The following is an 18,502-nucleotide window of genomic DNA, read 5'->3' as shown; positions in this document are numbered from 1 at the left end:
CTGGGTGTGTGTACTGTCTCCTGTTGTTCTTCTTGTTCTTCTTGCAAAACTATAAGTTTTACAATTTTGAGTAAAACAAGTTTTTGAATGTAATAATTATACTTGCATATAATCATACATAAACATTATTGCATGCCAAAAGGACTTAATATATCCAGTAACGTGTTAAATTAAATGTTCTACAATTAATTGTGAAAAATCTATTGCTTGCATAGCTTTTTATATCTAATGAACTTCAGGGCACTTAGAGTCTAGAATTCTCCCATCCCTCTGGTGACCAAAAAAATCAAGCACATGGGGGGGGATTACATTTGTCATTTTACCTCCCCCTCACAGTTTAAAAGGGTTGATATTTGGGTGCCCAAAAGGTGACTCAAAACATGATTCAAGAATAGAAATCCTGTCAAAGTTGGAAGATATTTTTTACAATTCTATTTAACTACCAAATAAAATATATCCAGTAATCCCAAATCCATTTCTCTGAGCACCAAATCCCCATTCATGTTACACTATGTAATAAGATTTGAAAACTGATGGCATTTCTATTACATACTGTGAGTACATTGAGACTTACTACAACGCAAACATTGTATGGTTCCAGTTAACAGATGGACATAGGCTACACAACGGGAAATGTATACAGTATAGTGGAAAAAAGTCATGAATAGGTACACAAATAAATGTACATCTCCTAATGCTGTGATCCAATGGTTAAATGTCCACAACCCTGTCAATGCGTTTGGCAGATCTGTGTACACTAACATGCAAGGTCAATGGGTAATATTTGCAGCAGCATCAGCTGCATTTTTATTTCACTCAGCAACTTTCGCTTATAATGCCGCAATGCTCTGCCGCAATGGGTTTTAACACAAATCAAGAATAGCAGGTAAATTAAAACATGGAAACATTTGAAACAGACATGGGACATTTTTTTGAAAGACATTTTTATGAGTATTTGTTTTTCAAACAGTTACGTTTTTCCAGCCTTAAATACTTTTCAGGAAGATTAAACAAGACAAACCAGCTACTGAAAATGTCATTTTAACAGAAGGGTAAATCATCTTTGCAATAGATCATTCTGTCCTTGAAATTGCCTCCATACAATGTTCTGAACTGCCTCTCTTTAATCTGAGCACCTTTGTGTTGCGGGGAAAAATTACATATTCCATCACTAATACACATTCTGTTAATAATTCACTTTTTATTGTACCACCAACACCAACCAGAGCAGAATATGGTAATGCTTTTGTCGTGTTGAGTATCAAACATGTGGACAGGCACATATACATAGCAGCATGAGGATAAACATGGTCCGATATGACTCAGATAAGGATAGAATGGAGAGTATGAAGTATTTTACAGCGGATCTAAAAGTGTCTTGACAAATACTGTAGTCGTTCATTGGTGGTGTGTGTCTTATCTTTAGAGCGGAGAAAGTCCTCAGAGAAAGAGGGGGAAAAGAGAGAGAGCAATAGAAAGAGAGAGGGATGTATTTTTTCAGGTGTTTCTTTACCTGTGAATGTTCAAGAAGCAGGGGTAAAGACCACATGGGTCAAGATATAGGTCACAACAAGGCTCCAAAACCAACACAAGACTACACTGGAAAGTCATATATGTTATTTTCAACATTCTGACATGAACATGTGAAAAACCCTCATCTGCATGTGAAGGACTTTTATTTTGAAGGAGATCCTCTTTTTTTAATATAAGTGTATTAGATACAGCAGTGATCAAAATATAGATGGTAAAGTACAAATACAATCGTATTATATCATCATCATCATCGCTTATCTCTGGAATGATTGTCCTTGCAGAGCAGAGTTCACCTGATGCATAGGAACACTCACAAGTAAAACAACAAAAACAACAATATCTGGTCAGTGTTATTAATCTCTTCCATAGTCTGGTCATTTTGAAATGGAAGCCCCTTGGTTTATGTGGGAAGGTGGCCGACCCATGTGTTTTTTTTAGAAGTTGTTTATGCTCACAGTAATTTGGGAATACTGTGACACTAAGAGAATCGCGACCACCAGTGGTCAAAAGTTGCAATTGCACTAACAATACTATTTGGAGCTACATTCTGCAATGAATATCGTGGCTTTAGCGAGCAGATATTACAACTGTCTCGGATGACTACAAACTGCGTCAACGTGCGTTACGTTAAGATGCTGCGTCTACAGAGATTTAGGATAAAATAGTTATTTTTGGACTTCTACTTTAAGTTCAGCTTTGATTCATATAAAACCATTTATATACAAACGGATACAAAGAAAAAGTCAACTCAACATTACATTACCCTAGAAATAAGTTTACACTTGAAGTTAATATACTCAACAGAAGGCATACGCCTTGTACATACAAACCGACCCTGGCCTGGTTCTTCATACATATTTCCCAAGAGACAAATGATAACAAATTACGTAATGGTCCATCGCAAAGAAAAACAGATAATCATTTGTTTACAGGCTTATAGGAGAATTGTGATAAGAAATATACAACATATGTGTGGCTACAACATATTTGTGGCTAAGATACAGAAAACACATTAGTAGTTCTAATACTGTAATTGCGTACATTCAATACAGTACATCAATGGTGAGATTTCATATTTTCCTCAATTTCCCCCAAACTATGCGTTGCTATGATTCAAGTCATCACAATTCAAAGAACTAGCATCTATAGTAACCAGCGAAGGGAATGTTTTGCTCTTACAATAAATAATCATAATAATAATAATAGTAAGCATTTGAATGTTAAGATTTTTAGCTTCAGTGGCACATGTTCATTCAATTAATTATTATTAGATTGCAAAGATGAAAAACTAGCATGTGACAACAAGCACTTAAGTGTTAATTTGGCAATGTTTTCACTTTAAAGTGTTTTAAGTTGGTATGAACTTGAGCCTTACAAAAAAGATCAGTCAGTCACAGAAAAAGAACAATTTCTGTTCATCTCCAACAGTGACCAAGTGAAAGAGTGTAAAACATCAACAAGCTTGGGGTGACAGGTAGTGGTTAGAGCGTTGGGCCAGTAACTGAAAGGTTGCTGGATCGAATCCCCGAGCTGACAAGATAAAAAAATCTGTCGCCCTGAGCTGAGCTGCCCCTGAACAAGGCACTGTTCCGCTGTAGGCCTTCATTGTAAATAAGAATTTGTTCTTAACCGACTTGCCTAGTTAAATAAAGGTTAAATTAAAAAAAGGTTTTAGTTCAAGCCCACACTATTTGATTAAACTTGCTAACCAGATGATTGGGGCATTGTTGGGAAAAAACATTCTTCTTGCACTGAAAGAGAGCATGTTTGAAGCATTATTATTTTTGTTTCACACAGTAAACATTGTTTTTCATTACATTCTCACACTGCAAGAAGAATGGTACCTTAATCTCAAAGGTACACTCCAAAAAATGACATCATTCACAGCAAGGCGACATCCTGCTTACTGACAACAACAACGAGAACATTTGAATCTGCCAAGACTCCCAACTATTGGCTCTTTCGAATTTGCACCCTCCCACAATGCAATAGTCAATTTCAGTTTTGTTGGTGTCAATTTATTGAACCAGGAAGTTGCCACACTGTGTATGCTATACACAGAGTGGACATAACATTAAGAACACCTGCTCTTTCCATGGCATAGACTGACCAGGTGATTCTAGGTGAAAGCTATGATCCCTTATTGATGTCAACTGTTAAATCCACTTCAATCAGTGTAGATGAAGGGGAAGAGACAGGTTAAAGAAGGATTGTTAAGCCTTGAGAAAATTGAGACATGGATTCTGTTTGTGTCATTCAGAGGGTGAATGGGTAACTCAAAAGATTAAGTGCCTTCGAACGGGGTATGGTAGTAGGTGCCAGGCGCACCGGTTTGTGTCAAGAACTGCAACCCTGCTGGGTTTTTCACATTCAACAGTTTCTCGTCTGTATCAAGAATGGTCCACCCCCCCAAAGGACATCCAGCCAACTTGACACAACTGTGGGAAGCATTGGAGTCAACATGGGCCAGCATTCCTGTGGAAAGCTTTCGACACATTGTAGAGTTCATGCCCCGACGAATTGAGGCTTTTCCGAGGAAAAGTGAAGGTGCAACTCAAAATGACTGGAAGGTGTTCCTAATGTTTTGCACACTCAGTGTATTTCATAATACATAGTCTGCCTTTAACCCCAAAACCCAGCTAAAGAGTTTGATTGAATAAAGCTTCCACTCTAAGCTCAACATGAGCTGAAGGCGACTGAACATACTTTAACATGCCACACAACACACACACAGTGGAAAGGAGAGTGCAGTGCCATACAAGAGGGTCATTCATGGACAATAGTTTAATGTCGAGGTTGCTTTTGTGAAGTTCATGATGCTCAACATGTTAGATGAGGTCATTAATACTGGCCAATGATCACATTTGATTATTAATAATAAAAGACACATGCGTTCATAAGTGCCAAGTTAGCACTTTTCAATGTCAATACATCCCGGGTCCCACTCCTAAACCACAGTTGTAAGACTTGTCTGGATTGTATTATTAAGTCTGATTTAAGTCTGCTAACTTAAGTCTGGATAACCTCCATATCAAACAGCAATATAATGAGGTCAAAGGGCTTCTGATCGCACATCGGCCATAATAGGAAAATAAACTGGCTTAGGGACGGGTTTTGCTTGTGGACGATTGCAACTCATCATCTTTGAACCAAAATATACACATACATACGGTGCATACAAACATACAAATATATCTGTCTCAATTTACAATAAAGTGAATTTTTTATTCATAATCATCTCTTAAATATACTGTTTTTTTCCCATTGCATTTTGTTAAAAATAATTAAGATTATTTTTTTTAAAGGCAATAGTGTGATTTTAAGAAGGTGAAAAGATACGGTACCATTAGCCTGATTGAGAAGAATAGTAAAAATAACAAGATCTGTAATATACATATCTTTAAAAGACCCTCACCAACTCATATACATGTATGTACAGTACCAGTCAAAAGTTTGGACACACCTACTCATTCAAGGGTTTTTCTTTATTTTTACTATTTTCTACATTGTAGAATAATATTGAAGACATCAAAACTATGAAATAACACATATGGAATCATGTAGTAACCAAAAAAGTGTTAAACAAATCAAAATATATTTGATACAATAGTAAAAATAAAGATAAACCCTTGAATGAATAGGTGTGTCCAAACTTTTGACTGGTACTGTATGAGTATATATATATATATATATAGCATGTATTTCAATATCACATATATACACACACAAACATCTACATGCCCATGCATGTTTGTGCAATGGTATATATCATATCTTCTCCACACATACATATATACACATATATACAGTGGGGAGAACAAGTATTTGATGCACTGCCGATTTTGCAGGTTGTCCTACTTACAAAGTATGTAGAGGTCTGTCATTTTTATCATAGGTACACTTCAACTCTGAGAGACGGAATCTAAAACAAAAATCCAGAAAATCACATTGTATGATTTTTAAGTAATTAATTAGCATTTTATTGCATGACATAAGTATTTGATAACCTACCAACCAGTAAGAATTCCGGCTCTCACAGACCTGTTAGTTTCTCTTTAAGAAGCCCTCCTGTTCTCCACTCATTACCTGTATTAACTGCACCTGTTTGAACTCGAAAATGGAAGAAGTTCAAGATGATGGTCAATCACCCTCGGTCTGGGGCTCCATGCAAGATCTCACCTCGTGGGGCATCAATGATCATGAGGAAGGTGGGGGATCAGCCCAGAACAACACGGTAGGACCTGGTCAATGACCTGAAGAGAGGGACCACAGTCTCAAAGAAAACCATTAGTAACACACTACGCCGTCATGGATTAAAATCCTGCAGCGCACGCAAGGTCCCCCTGCTCAAGCCAGCGCATGTCCAGGCCCGTCTGAAGTTTGCCAATGACCATCTGGATGATCCAGAGGAGGAATGGGAGAAGGTCATGTGGTCTGATGAGACAAAAATAGAGCTTTTTGGTCTAAACTCCACTCGCCGTGTTTGGAGGAAGAAGAAGGATGAGTACAACCCCAAGAACACCATCTCAACCGTGAAGCATGGAGGTGGAAACATCATTCTTTGGGGATGCTTTTCTGCAAAGGGGACAGGACGACTGCACCGTATTGAGGGGAGGATGGATGGGGCCTTGTATCGCGAGATCTTGGCCAACAACCCCCTTCCCTCAGTAAGAGCATTGAGGATGGGTCATGGCTGGGTCTTCCAGCATGACAACGACCCGAAACACACAGCCAGGGCAACTAAGGAGTGGCTCTGTAAGAAGCATCTCAAGGTCCTGGAGTGGCCTAGCCAGCCTCTGAACCCAATAGAAAATCTTTGGAGGAAGCTGAAAGTCCGTATTGCCCAGCGACAGCCCCGAAACCTGAAGGATCTGGAGAAGGACTGTATGGAGGAGTGGGCCAAAATCCCTGCTGAAGTGTGTGCAAACCTGGTCAAGAACTACAGGAAACGTATGATCTCTGTAATTGCAAACAAAGGTTTCTGTACCAAATATTAAGTTATGCTTTTCTGATGTATCAAATACTTATGTCATGCAATAAAATGCTAATTAATTACTTAAAAATCATACAATGTGATTTTCTGGATTTTTGTTTTAGATTCTGTCTCTCAAAGTTGAAGTGTACCTATGATAAAAATTACAGACCTCTACATGCTTTGTAAGTGGGAAAACCTGCAAAATCGCCAGTGTATCAAAATACTTGTTCTCCCCACTGTATATATATAATAAATAAATGCACAAAAACATTCTTGGTTCATGGTTCCGTGGTTTCCTTCAAAGCGGTATTTGGTACAGTCTTTGACTAACCATATTTGTCTGCGTGCGTTTAAGTCCTTCGTTGTAGTAGTACTAGTAATACTACAGTCCACTACCAATCCCTGAACAAGAACAGACTGGAAAGTGTGTATACTTATGTGCAAGTGTTTGTGTGTGGTCAGGGGAATGGGGGGGGGCATGCACACTGTTGTCCATCTTTCCGAGCTACTGGAATACCAGGTTCCCGGGTATTTAAGCGGATGGATTGGCTGAGGACGGTCTAAGCCCACCCTAACAGGGTCTTCTAGAGGTGTGTGATGTGGGTGAGGGCCCAGAGTGCTATCCCTTTAGCCCCCTTCCCCACTACCCCAAAGGGTATTCTGTTCCAGGCTGTGGAATCGGCCAAGGGTGGTGGAGGTTAGAGAGTAGAGGTTCAGGCTGGGGCTCAGTATACACATCTCCGTAGCCCCCTTCCCCTCAATTCCTCCAGGGTCTTCAATCCACAAGTGGGTGGTGGGTAAGGGTTAGAGGTCCCTCCCCTCAATTCCTCCAGGGTCTTCAATCAATAAGGGGGTGGTGGGTAGGGGTTAGAGCTCCTTCCCCTCAATTCCTCCAGGATCTTCCAGCCATAAGGGGGTGGTGGGTAAGGGTTAGAGCTCCTTCCCCTCAAATCCTCCAGGGTCTTCCAGCCATAAGGGGGTGATGGGTAGGGGTTAGAGGTCCTTGGATGTTGGAGGATTAGGCCCAGGCCCTGGCCCAGAGGGTACTAACACCATCCCTCCTCACTCCTCTCACCCTCTTCCCAGAACCCTCCTCCCTCCTCTCCCTCTGTCCCCACCACCCCAGTGTCTGCTAGATGGGTCCATCATTGTGCGCAGTGTGGTTGACCCTGTGGGCCAGACAGTTCTGGGGCTGTGTGTTGAGGTTGAGCAGGCCGGCTGTCTCGTGGTGGGCCATAGCTGGAGTCTCCAGGATGCCTCCCCCTCCACCATCGTGTAGCTCTGTGGTCAGAGTCAATTCGATCTTGGTGAACTCACTGTCCATTGACTGGGGCGTCTTATCCATGCGCGACGCCATCAGGGCGTTCTGGTACTGCTGACGGGTCACCTGCAGGAGGATAATACAGTTACATGATATCAGGTTATATGATATTACAGTATATTAAATAGCATCCCTGGGCATCAGTTGAACTGGCAGATGTGGATATCTACATGATCACCTTGAATGATAGCATAGCTACATTTCCAATAGAACATTCTTATCCACTTTCTCCTGGTTTCAATCATGTTTCACCAACCGGACACATATATCTCACTAAAGTCACACAGGGTGTGCCTCTGGGCTCCATGCTAGGCCCCCTCTTTTTCATAATCTACATCCTCCCACTTGGACAGATCCTACGCCAGTCAATTCAACCTCAACCTCCACTGTTATACAAGCGACAGCCAAATGTGACCCGTTTCAGGAAACTAGGCGTATCTCGCGGGTCACTACTTTACAGGACAGCCATTTGAACACAATCTTTTTTTTATTTATCAAAATGCGTTTTTTTATTGGAAGAAATGCCTTCTGGAACATGTGAACCTTCATGTGCCTTAATAACAAACTTGTATGCCATCTGTAAAAACAAATACAATTGTTAAATTGAAAACCTAGTTGGTTTAGCCACAGAAAGAGTCAGCAACCTTCCCGCTAGCCATGATTGGCTGAGACAATGAGTGGGCTGGAAATGCCGGGAGATGAGTTCGGATTGGTATGCCATGTAGCACACTTCTGTCTATTTGAGCTGGTCAGTATGTGTAGGTAATCCCGTCTAACGCTGCTTTTTAGAAATCTATTGCTCAGTAGAACTGCATAAGTGTTGCTCTCCATTTTCTGGAGGATCGAGGTTTGAAATCAGTGGAATTAGAGTATGATAGCTAAAGAGATGGAGAAAACACCTGTCTCCAGATTACATCTTCAAACTAAGGGCAACCATGGCATCTGTGACAGGGAGAAGCATCCAACCATGACGTATACGAGTAAGATAGCTAGCTACATTTGACACATTTCTAATTTTGACAGTTGTTTTCATTTCAAGTTAAAGTGTACTGTTAGCTAGATAATTAACATTAGCTGGCTGGCTCGCTACCTAACGTTACGTGTATGATCGTATTATTTGTATCTCAGAGCCATTTGCTTGGCTAGCTGTTGCAAAATGTTAGCTCGCTAACATTGAACCTGGTTGGTTAGCTACCTGCAGATTCATGCAGGGTAGTAACGTCATGAGTTGGGATTATGGTTCATTGTTTAGCTAGCTAGCTAGCTACATGTCTTAACAAAAGACACCACTATGCAAGTGTCCATTTTAATAGAATGTCACTGTGACAACTGTTAACCAGTTAGCTTGGGTGCTTGACTGCTGTTGTTAGGACAAAACGCTCAGATAAAGAGATTGGAGGAGCTAAAGCTTAAAAGGGTGCTGAATAGGTGTAGACAAAGAGCTCTCCAGTAGGTACCAAAGCAGTCAAAGACGATTTTCTCAAAAGTGAGTTTACAAGTTTATAAACTTTCAAAGCAAAATGACTTTCCCATTGTTTCTCAAATACAGCGTATGATAGTAGTCTTTGCTTTTATCCAATGTAAAAAACACTATTTCAAATTTTGCTACATAGGACCGAATCAAGGCGGTTGGTCACATATGTGTGTGTCTGTGTGTGTGTGTGTGTAGAAGTGTGTATAGACTCCCCTTGATATACTGCAGGTCCAACAGCCATAACAGAGCAGTCTGGCTTGTATACAATTGAAGTCAGAAGTTTACATACACTTAGGTTGGAGTCATTAAAACTAGTTTTTCAACCACTTCACACATTTCTTGTTAACAAACTATAGTTTAGGACATCTACTTTGTGCATGACACAAGTCAAGTTTACATACACAAAGTTCACTTTGCCTTTAAACAGCTTGGAAAATTCCAGAAAATGATGTCATGGCTTTAGAAGCTTCTGATAGGCTAATTGATTTAATTTGAGTCAATTGGAGGTGTACCTGTGGATGTATTTCAAGGCCTACCTTCAAACTCAGTGCCTCTTTGCTTCACATCATGGGAAAATCAAAAGAAATCAGACAAGACCTCAGAAAATAAATTGTAGACCAAGTAGACACAAGTCTGGTTCATCCTTGGGAGCAATTGCCAAACCCCTGAAGGTACCATGTTCATCTGTACAAACAATAGTACGCAAGTATAAACACCATGGGACCACCCAGACTTCATACCGCTCAGGAAGGAGACGTGTTCTGTCTCCTAGAGATGAACATACTTTGGTGTGAAAAGTGCAAATCAATCCCAGAACAACAGCAAAGGACCTTGTGAAGATGCTGGAGGAAACAGGTACAAAAGTATCTATATCCACCGGAAAATGAGTCCTATATCAAAATAACCTAAAAGGCTGCTCAGCAAGGAAGAATCCACTGCTCCAAAACTGACATAAAAAAGCCAGATTACGGCTTGCAACTGCACATCCTCTGGTCTGATGAAACAAAAATAGAACTGTTTGGCCATAATGACCGTTGTTATATTTGGAGGAAAAAGGGGAAGGCTTGCAAGCCAAAGAACACCATCCCAACCGTGCAGCATGGGGGTGGCAGCATCATGTTGTGGGGGTGCTTTGCAGCAGGCCTGGTATGCTTCACAAAATAGATGGCATCATGAGGATGGGAAATTATGTGGATATATTGAAGCATCTCAAGACATCAGTCAGGAAGTTACAGCTTGGTCGCAAATGGGTCTTCCAAATGGACATTGACCCCAAGCATACTTCCAAAGTTGTGGCAAAATGGCTTAAGGACAACAAAGTCAAGGTTTTGGAGTGGCCATCACAAAGCCCTGACCTCAATCCTGTAGAATATTTTTGGGCAGAACTGAAAAAGCGCGTGCGAGCAAGGAGGCCTACAAACCTGACACAGTTACACCAACTCTGTCAGGAGGTATGGGCCAAAATTAACCCAACTTATTTTGGGAAACTTGTGGAAGGCTACCCGAAACATCTGACACAAATTAATCAATTTAAAGGCAATGCTACCAAATACTAATTCAGTGTATGCAAACGTCTGACCCACTGGGAATGTGATGAAAGAAATAAAAGGTGAAAGAAATCATTCTCTCTACTATTATTCTGACATTGCACATCTTAAAATAATGTGGTGATCCTAACTGACCCAAGACAGGGAATTGTTACTAGGATTAAATATCAGGAATTGTGTTTAAATGTATTTGGCTGAGGTGTATGTAAACTTCCGACTTCAACTGTATCTGTAGTGTGTGTATAGTGTAATGTATGTGTAGTGTTTGTATGCGTGTTTGTGTGTGTGTATCCTGACTATCCTCTCACCTTGATGTACTGCAGGTCAGACACAGCCCGGACAGAGTAGTCTGGCATGTATATCTGTAGTGTGTGTATAGTGTAATGTGTGTGTGTGTATCCTGACTATCCTCTCACCTTGATGTACTGCAGGTCAGACACAGCCCGGACAGAGTAGTCTGGCATGTATATCTGTAGTGTGTGTATAGTGTAATGTGTGTGTGTGTAACCTGACTATCCTCTCACCTTGATGTACTGCAGGTCAGACACAGCCCGGACAGAGTAGTCTGGCATGTATATCTGTAGTGTGTGTATAGTGTAATGTGTGTGTGTGTGTGTAACCTGACTATCCTCTCACCTTGATGTACTGCAGGTCAGACACAGCCCTGACAGAGTAGTCTGGCATGTATATCTGTAGGAAGGCGTTCAGCTGGTTGTTACTGCTCCCCAGCGTGGGTGTGATGGCATCGATGCGGTCACTCCGGTTCAGGGAGTCTGAGTGGTTCAGGCCAAACGGCCGCGGGGGGGACTTGTTCTCTGCACAGGTTAGAGAAGAATAGACGTTTTCGGCTTCTGTTCACAGCAAATACACATCTGGGGTTGGGGTCGATCCCGTGTCTATAAAAGTCGATTCAGAACGTAACCCAAATTCCAATATCCAATTCTACATTTTCCTCATTGAAAAGCATTGAAGAGACCTGGAATTGAAATGGAATTGACCCCAGCCCTGATCTGAGAACAGAATAGAGAACAGAGTAAAAGCAGAACCCACAGAACATGTCACACAGACCGTGTATACGGAATCCACAATCAGTTATAGCTGTACTGCTGTACCTAGCCATAGCTTTGCATGATTTATGTTTGTCATCTAATCTCCATCTACACAACCTGATTGTGCATCATCTATTTACTGAATTCTACACAGAATGAAAAGCTATTTCTTTAATTGAATGATTAGGTAACATATAGGCCAAGAATCCTTGGTGCAATGTATGGAAATGTAATATATATTTGAAGTCCTCCCATTAGGGGCCGGTGGGCTTTGCTTCACAGGTTTTGAGTCGGTGGTCTAGAGTGACGTAGCTTTTTTTCCCACTTCTCAAATTAGAATACTTTCTCTTTATTTTAATTAAACTCAGCTTATGTTTTCCACTCCTTAAAAAGCAGACGAGAGGAAAACCACACAACAAAGTGGAAAAGACGTGGGCTTGCAGAGGACGGGGGCGTTAATGCTCACTACTCTGGCTGGAATGTATGTAATCCTGGGTTTGGATGTGGTCCCCAGACCCACACAGTAGTCCAAGGCCCAGTGAACCCTGGGAGATTAGTACTCTACTTTCTCAGGAGGCCGACGGGGGACGGTAGGGGATGGAGGAGTGGATGGAGTGGAAGAGGGTGGAGTGGGACAAGGGGGAAAAGAAGGAGGAGGGAATTTAGTAAATATGGGGTGGATCAGAGGCTTGAGCTGTTTGTGTGTGTATGTGTGTATGTTTTCAGAATGTGTGTGCTTGCAGCTTGTGTGTGTGTGTGCGTGCTGCAGTCAGCGGCCCTGCTGGGGGCTGTAACTCATAGCCTTGTTTATGGAGTCAGAGGGTTAAGGGACTAGAGGGGTGGAGCCTGTCTCTAGTGGCGGCTATGCCTCACTCTGGGGGCCCCTACTACACTATTCACTGGCTTGAGTTATGGTACTGGTTATCACACACACACACACACACACACACACACACACACACACACACACACACACACACACACACACACACACACACACACACACACACACACAGAGGAATGGACGCTTCACATGCACAGTACACAGTAACAGACATCCTTCAGAGCCCAAAACAATAGGTACGTCCTCCCTTGTTAAACATCCATGCAGAACAACATTTAATATGCAAAGCAAACGTAAGGACAGAGTAAGTAGAAAATGCATTTAATACACAAACATGTAACAAACAATGCTCAAAGTATTCTTGCTATGTCGCACAAGAGAATCCCTCTCTCAAAGAATTCATTCCTATGTCCACAACACATCATGCAGTTTTGATACCGGTAAATACCAGGCTTAGGTGAAGTGTACACTCATCCCAATGGGTGATAGACAGATGGAAGAGTTATATTAGATGTGAGGAGAGATGGAGAGATAGGGGGGAGGGATGGACAGACAGACAGGTTGACAGGCAGGCAGGCAGGCAGGCAGACAGGAAAGAGAGGACTATCATACCTGGAGATCCTGCTAGGGACTCAGCCCTACTGACAACGAAGGTACGAGACAGGGAGAGAGGGACTGGCGAGGAGAGACGGACGACAGAGAGAGGAGACACACACGGATAAATCCATCACCAGAGCCCACAAATGAAATAATTGTATAACGTTACCGTCGTGCACCGTGTCCTGAAAAACAACCAACGTGCCATCCAAGCACATTGAAACAGGGTCTGTGATAAAATATGACAAAATACATCATCTCATAAGCATGTGCTCTATGTTCCGTAGACCAAACGACAGTGACAACTTTTTTGATGAGGAGGGTGTAATTCTGCCCTCTCACCAGCAGGTGGCTCTGAGATCCTACTAGCGCCTGACTGGAAGTTTGAATGAACTGAGAAAATACAGAGGCTGCGTCACAAAGAAATGTGTCATACCTTATTTCAATATGAGTCAATTCACTTGGTTACTGATAAACTGTTTCTTTACAATTTGTAAACCAGTCATCCTGGATCTAGCCCATGTCTCAATAGCTGCCAAAGGATGATGGGTAGGAGGGAATTGGGGAAATCTGAAACATACATGGTAGGTGCCTATAGACTACAATGTAGTATTCTTGTAAAGTCGTTTTATAAAGGGACGTAGGGTTCTGGACAAAAGTGTTGTGTACTGCAGTGAATATTTAGAGGACCTCATTTTAGACATTGACACGTCGGTATACAAGGAAGTATTACCTGGAGAGGTGGTGAGAGCCATCATCCCATAGGAGGAGAACGCTCCTGCTTCAAACTTCATCCCTTCCTTCCCTGCCTCCACCTCCACCTTCCCCTGCAGAGGAGCACAACACACTCTGCGTAAGAGTCTGAAGAAGACTCAGATCAGTTGAGAAGTACTGCGGGGTATAGAGGTTTGATCATCAGCTACAGTAAATTCACTATGTGTTTTTGTTTCGGCAGCATTACAGTCGAGGCATTGACTGAACCGCGTAACAACATTTCAGAATTCATGCCTTGAACAATATTCAGGCAAATCTCTCCTTCGCAGTGAGATGACTATCTACTTCACGTTCTTTTAAAGGCCCAGTGCGTTCTGTTCTCCCTGTGTTTTGTATCATATTGTGCAACAGCTGACGAAACTGTGATCCGTGTTATTTCCTGATAGTTACTGGTTGAAAATATCATCTCATCAAGCAGGGTTTAGCATGGGTGGGGTTTCAGCAAGCCCGGTTACGGTAAATAAGGTAAATAAGTTAATAGACCAATAACAAAGAGAGTTCAAACCTCTCTGCCAATAACAGCTAGTTTTTTGTTTTCGAGTGCCCTCCCCCTCCCCACTCAGACCACTCCCAGACCGTTCTAGAAACTTGAGCATTTGTTTTTGCAAAGAAGTTATTTTTGTTTATTTTTTACAATTTTAATGGAAAACTATTACAGCATGGTACTTAATTGTTACCCAGAAGTGATTTGATATTGATTTAAAAACGCATTGGGGCTTTTACATCCACAAAGTAAATTTCCTATTTGCATGCTGCAACATTTCAGCCAATCCATCGGTAATTGTCATGCCCTGACCTTAGAGAGCCATTTTATTTCTCTATTTGGTTAGGTCAGGGTGTGATGTGGGGTGGGCATTCTAAGTTTTGTTTTCTATGTTTCTTTATTTCTATGTTTTGGCCAGGTATGGTTCTCAATCAGGGACAGCTGTCAATCGTTGTCTCTGATTGGGAATCATACTTAGGTAGCCCTTTTTCCCTCCTTTCAGTGTGGGTAGTTCACTTTGCTGGTGGCACTTAGCCCTGTAAGCTTCACGGTTGTTGCTTGTTTTGTTGGTGACATTTTAAAATAAAATAAAATAAAATGTACGCTCACCACGCTGCACTTTGGTTTACTTCCAACGACACCCGTGACAGTAACACTTTCTCTTAAAGATTAAATACCCAATGCAGACGTGTTTATATCAAATCATTTACTGTGATTGTTTTCAATTAAAATGGTCAAAAAGAAACAAAAGTAGCTTCTTAGTAAAGAGCAATTTCTCAAGAATTAAGCTTGGACTGTCTGGGAGTGGTCAGAGCTGGGAGAGGAAAACCGAAAACTAGCTGTTAATTGGCAGAGAGGTTTGGAACTTTCTTATTGGGCTATCAACTCATTTACCGCCTGATGATGTCACCAGCCAGGTCAAAAGTCCATCCTACCAAAACAGGCTGAACTTTTAGGTGGTATTTTCAAACAGCGCTTACCGTACACTAAAAGGGTATTATCATCATTTTCACAATTTCACTGTATTTTTCCAACCTCATAGTGCGGAAATATATATAAAATACAGAAAATGCACTTTTTTTTGACTGCACTGGGCCTTTAAAACAGGTACTTGCAGCATCACTTCCAACTTGCATCAACCTCATGCTGCCACCCTGACTTGATGACAAATCTCACTCTTGTTTATAATTTGTGGAAAATCCTTGCTTTGTTTAATAGCTGCCAATCCCCTTCCTGGCCTACACTCTTAGGGAAAGGGTTCCAAAATATTATTTAGCAATCCCCATATGAGAACCCTTTTTGGTTCCAGGTCCAAACTATTTCTGGTTTCAGGTAGAACCCTCTGTGGAAAGGGTTTTACAGGGAAGTCAAAAGTGTTCTACCTGGAAACAAAAAGGGTTCTCCTATAGGGATAGCCGAAGAACCGCTTAGGTTCTAGATAGCACTTTTTTTCCTAAAGCCTCTTTTAGACCTGGTTCTAACATGCGTCAGTTGTCCTGATCTTGTCAACATTCTGATTGTGCCCACATTTGTTGACAGGTGTCGACAATCAAAAGACGCTGTAACGGCTTTCATCTACCTCTTTCTCTGACGAAGAGGTGGAACAAGGATCGGACCAAAATGCAACGTGGTTCGTTCGATACATCTTTAATGAAGAAGAACACGAACAATACAAAACAACAAACGTCGAAAACCGAAACAGCCCTGACTGGTGTCACAAACACAGACACAGGAACAATCACCCACAAACAGACAGTGAAACCCAGGCTACCTAAATATGGTTCCCAATCAGAGACAACGATAATCACCTGACTCTGATTGAGAACCGCCTCAGGCAGCCATAGACTAATCTATACACCCCACACAACCCCAAGACAAAACACACGACAAATAAACCCATGTTGAATCCGGCAGATCCTGGCTGGCTGGCAGTTCTGGCAGATCCTGGCTGACTGGCAGATCTGGAAGAGTCTGGCTGACTGGCAGATCCTGGCTGACTGGCAGATCTGGAAGAGTCTGGCTGACTGGCAGATCTGGAAGAGTCTGGCTGACTGGCAGATCTGGAAGAGTCTGGTTGACTGGCAGATCTGGAAGAGTCTGGCTGACTGGCAGATCTGGAAGAGTCTGGCTGACTGGCAGATCTGGAAGAGTCTGGCTGACTGGCAGATCTGGAAGAGTCTAGCTGACTGGCAGATCTGGAAGCGTCTGGTTGACTGGCAGATCTGGAAGAGTCTGGCTGACTGGCAGATCTGGAAGAGTCTGGCTGACTGGCAGATCTGAAAGAGTCTGGCTGACTGGCAGATCTGGAAGAGTCTGGCTGACTGGCAGATCTGGAAGAGTCTGGCTGACTGGCAGATCTGGAAGAGTCTGGCTGACTGGCAGATCTGGAAGAGTCTGGCTGACTGGCAGTTCTGGCAGATCCTGGCTGACTGGCAGATCTGGAAGAGTCTAGCTGACTGGCAGATCTGGAAGAGTCTGGCTGACTGGCAGTTCTGGCAGATCCTGGCTGACTGGCAGATCTGGAAGAGTCTAGCTGACTGGCAGATCTGGAAGAGTCTGGCTGACTGGCAGTTCTGGCAGATCCTGGCTGACTGGCAGATCTGGAAGAGTCTAGCTGACTGGCAGATCTGGAAGAGTCTGGCTGACTGGCGGATCCTGGCAGACTGACGGCTCTGGCCGCTCCACGCTGACTGGCAGCTCTGGCTGCTCCTTGCTGACTGGCGGCTCTGGCTGCTCCATGCAGATTGACAGCTCTGGCGGCTTCTTGCAGACTGACAGCTCTGGCTGCTCCATGCAGACTAACAGCTCTGGCAGCTCCTTGCAGACTGGCAGCTCCTTGCAGACTGGCAGCTCCTTGCAGACTGGTAGCTCCTTGCAGACTGGCAACTCCATGCAGACTGGCAGCTCCATGCAGACTGGCAGCTCTGGCTGCGCTAAACAGGCGGGAGACTCCAGCAGCGCTGTAGAGGAGGAAGGCTTCGACAGCGCTGAACAGGCGGGAGGCTCCGGCAGCGCAGGAGAGGCGAGGCGCACTGTAGGCCTGATGCGTGGTACTGGCACTGATGGTACTGGGCCGAGGACACGCACAGGAAGCCTGGTGCGGGGAGCTGCCACCGGAGGGCTGGTGTGTGGAGGTGGCACAGGATGGGCTAGACCGTGAAGGCGTACTGGAGATCTTGAGAGCAGTGTTGGCACAGGACGTGCAAGGCTAGGGATGTGCACAGGAGGCCTGGTGCGTGAGGCTGGCACCAACTTCACCAGCCGACTAACACGCACCTCAGGACGAGTATGGAGCGCTGACCCAGGTGCCATTAAACATGTTCCGTCGGGCGAATTCCATGCAAAAAGCAACAACACAGCAACTCCCTCATTTCTCTCTCCTCCAATTTCCCCATTAACTCCTTCACAGTCTCTGCTTCGCTCACCTCCAACACCGGTTCTGGTCTCCTCCTTGGCTCCTCACGATAAACAGGGAGAGTGAGCTCAGGTCTGACTCCTGACTCTGCCACACTCACCCTGAGCCCCCCCCCCAAGAAATTTTTGGGGCTGACTCTCGGGCTTCCATCCACGTCGCCGCGCTGCCTCCTCATACCAGCGCCTCTCAGCTCTCGTCGCCTCCAGTTCTTCTTTGGGGCGGCGATATTCTCCAGGCTGATCCCAGGGTCCTTCTCCGAACAATTTCTCCTCCCAAGTCCAGAAGTCCTGTGATCGCTGTTGCTGCCTTTGTTGCTTCTCCTGTGGCTCCTGCCCGTTGACACGTTGCTTGGTCCGTTTGTGGTGGGTGATTCTGTCAATCACCCACAAACACACAGTGAAACCCAGGCTACCTAAATATAGTTCCCAATCAGAGACAACGATAATCACCTGACTCTGATTGAGAACTGCCTCAGGCAGCCATAGACTA

General features: G+C 43.2%; 1 protein-coding gene across 6 annotated transcripts in view; it reads right to left on the bottom strand.

The window, feature by feature from the left end:
• Positions 1-6,664: 6,664 nt before the first annotated feature.
• The window catches only part of LOC135524296 (metal transporter CNNM2-like), a 75,388-nt gene continuing 63,550 nt past the window's right edge, over positions 6,665-18,502 (bottom strand). Inside the window, exons 5-8 of one of the 6 annotated variants that reach the window (XM_064951722.1) lie at positions 14,074-14,167; positions 13,356-13,418; positions 11,487-11,665; positions 6,665-7,895 (exon numbers count right to left, since the gene is read on the bottom strand). In XM_064951722.1, the coding sequence (XP_064807794.1) occupies positions 7,641-7,895; positions 11,487-11,665; positions 13,356-13,418; positions 14,074-14,167 (591 nt within the window). In that variant the 3' untranslated portion in view covers positions 6,665-7,640. Of the gene's footprint in view, positions 7,896-11,486; positions 13,911-14,073; positions 14,168-18,502 lie in introns of those variants that run through there. The other 5 variants (XM_064951730.1, XM_064951736.1, XM_064951744.1 and 2 more) reach the window with 5 other exon arrangements.

This window comes from Oncorhynchus masou, chromosome 4 (assembly GCF_036934945.1).
Source record: "Oncorhynchus masou masou isolate Uvic2021 chromosome 4, UVic_Omas_1.1, whole genome shotgun sequence".
In the NCBI taxonomy this organism is placed as follows: Eukaryota; Metazoa; Chordata; class Actinopteri; order Salmoniformes; family Salmonidae; genus Oncorhynchus; species Oncorhynchus masou.
This window is presented reverse-complemented; position numbering and strand designations above follow the sequence as displayed.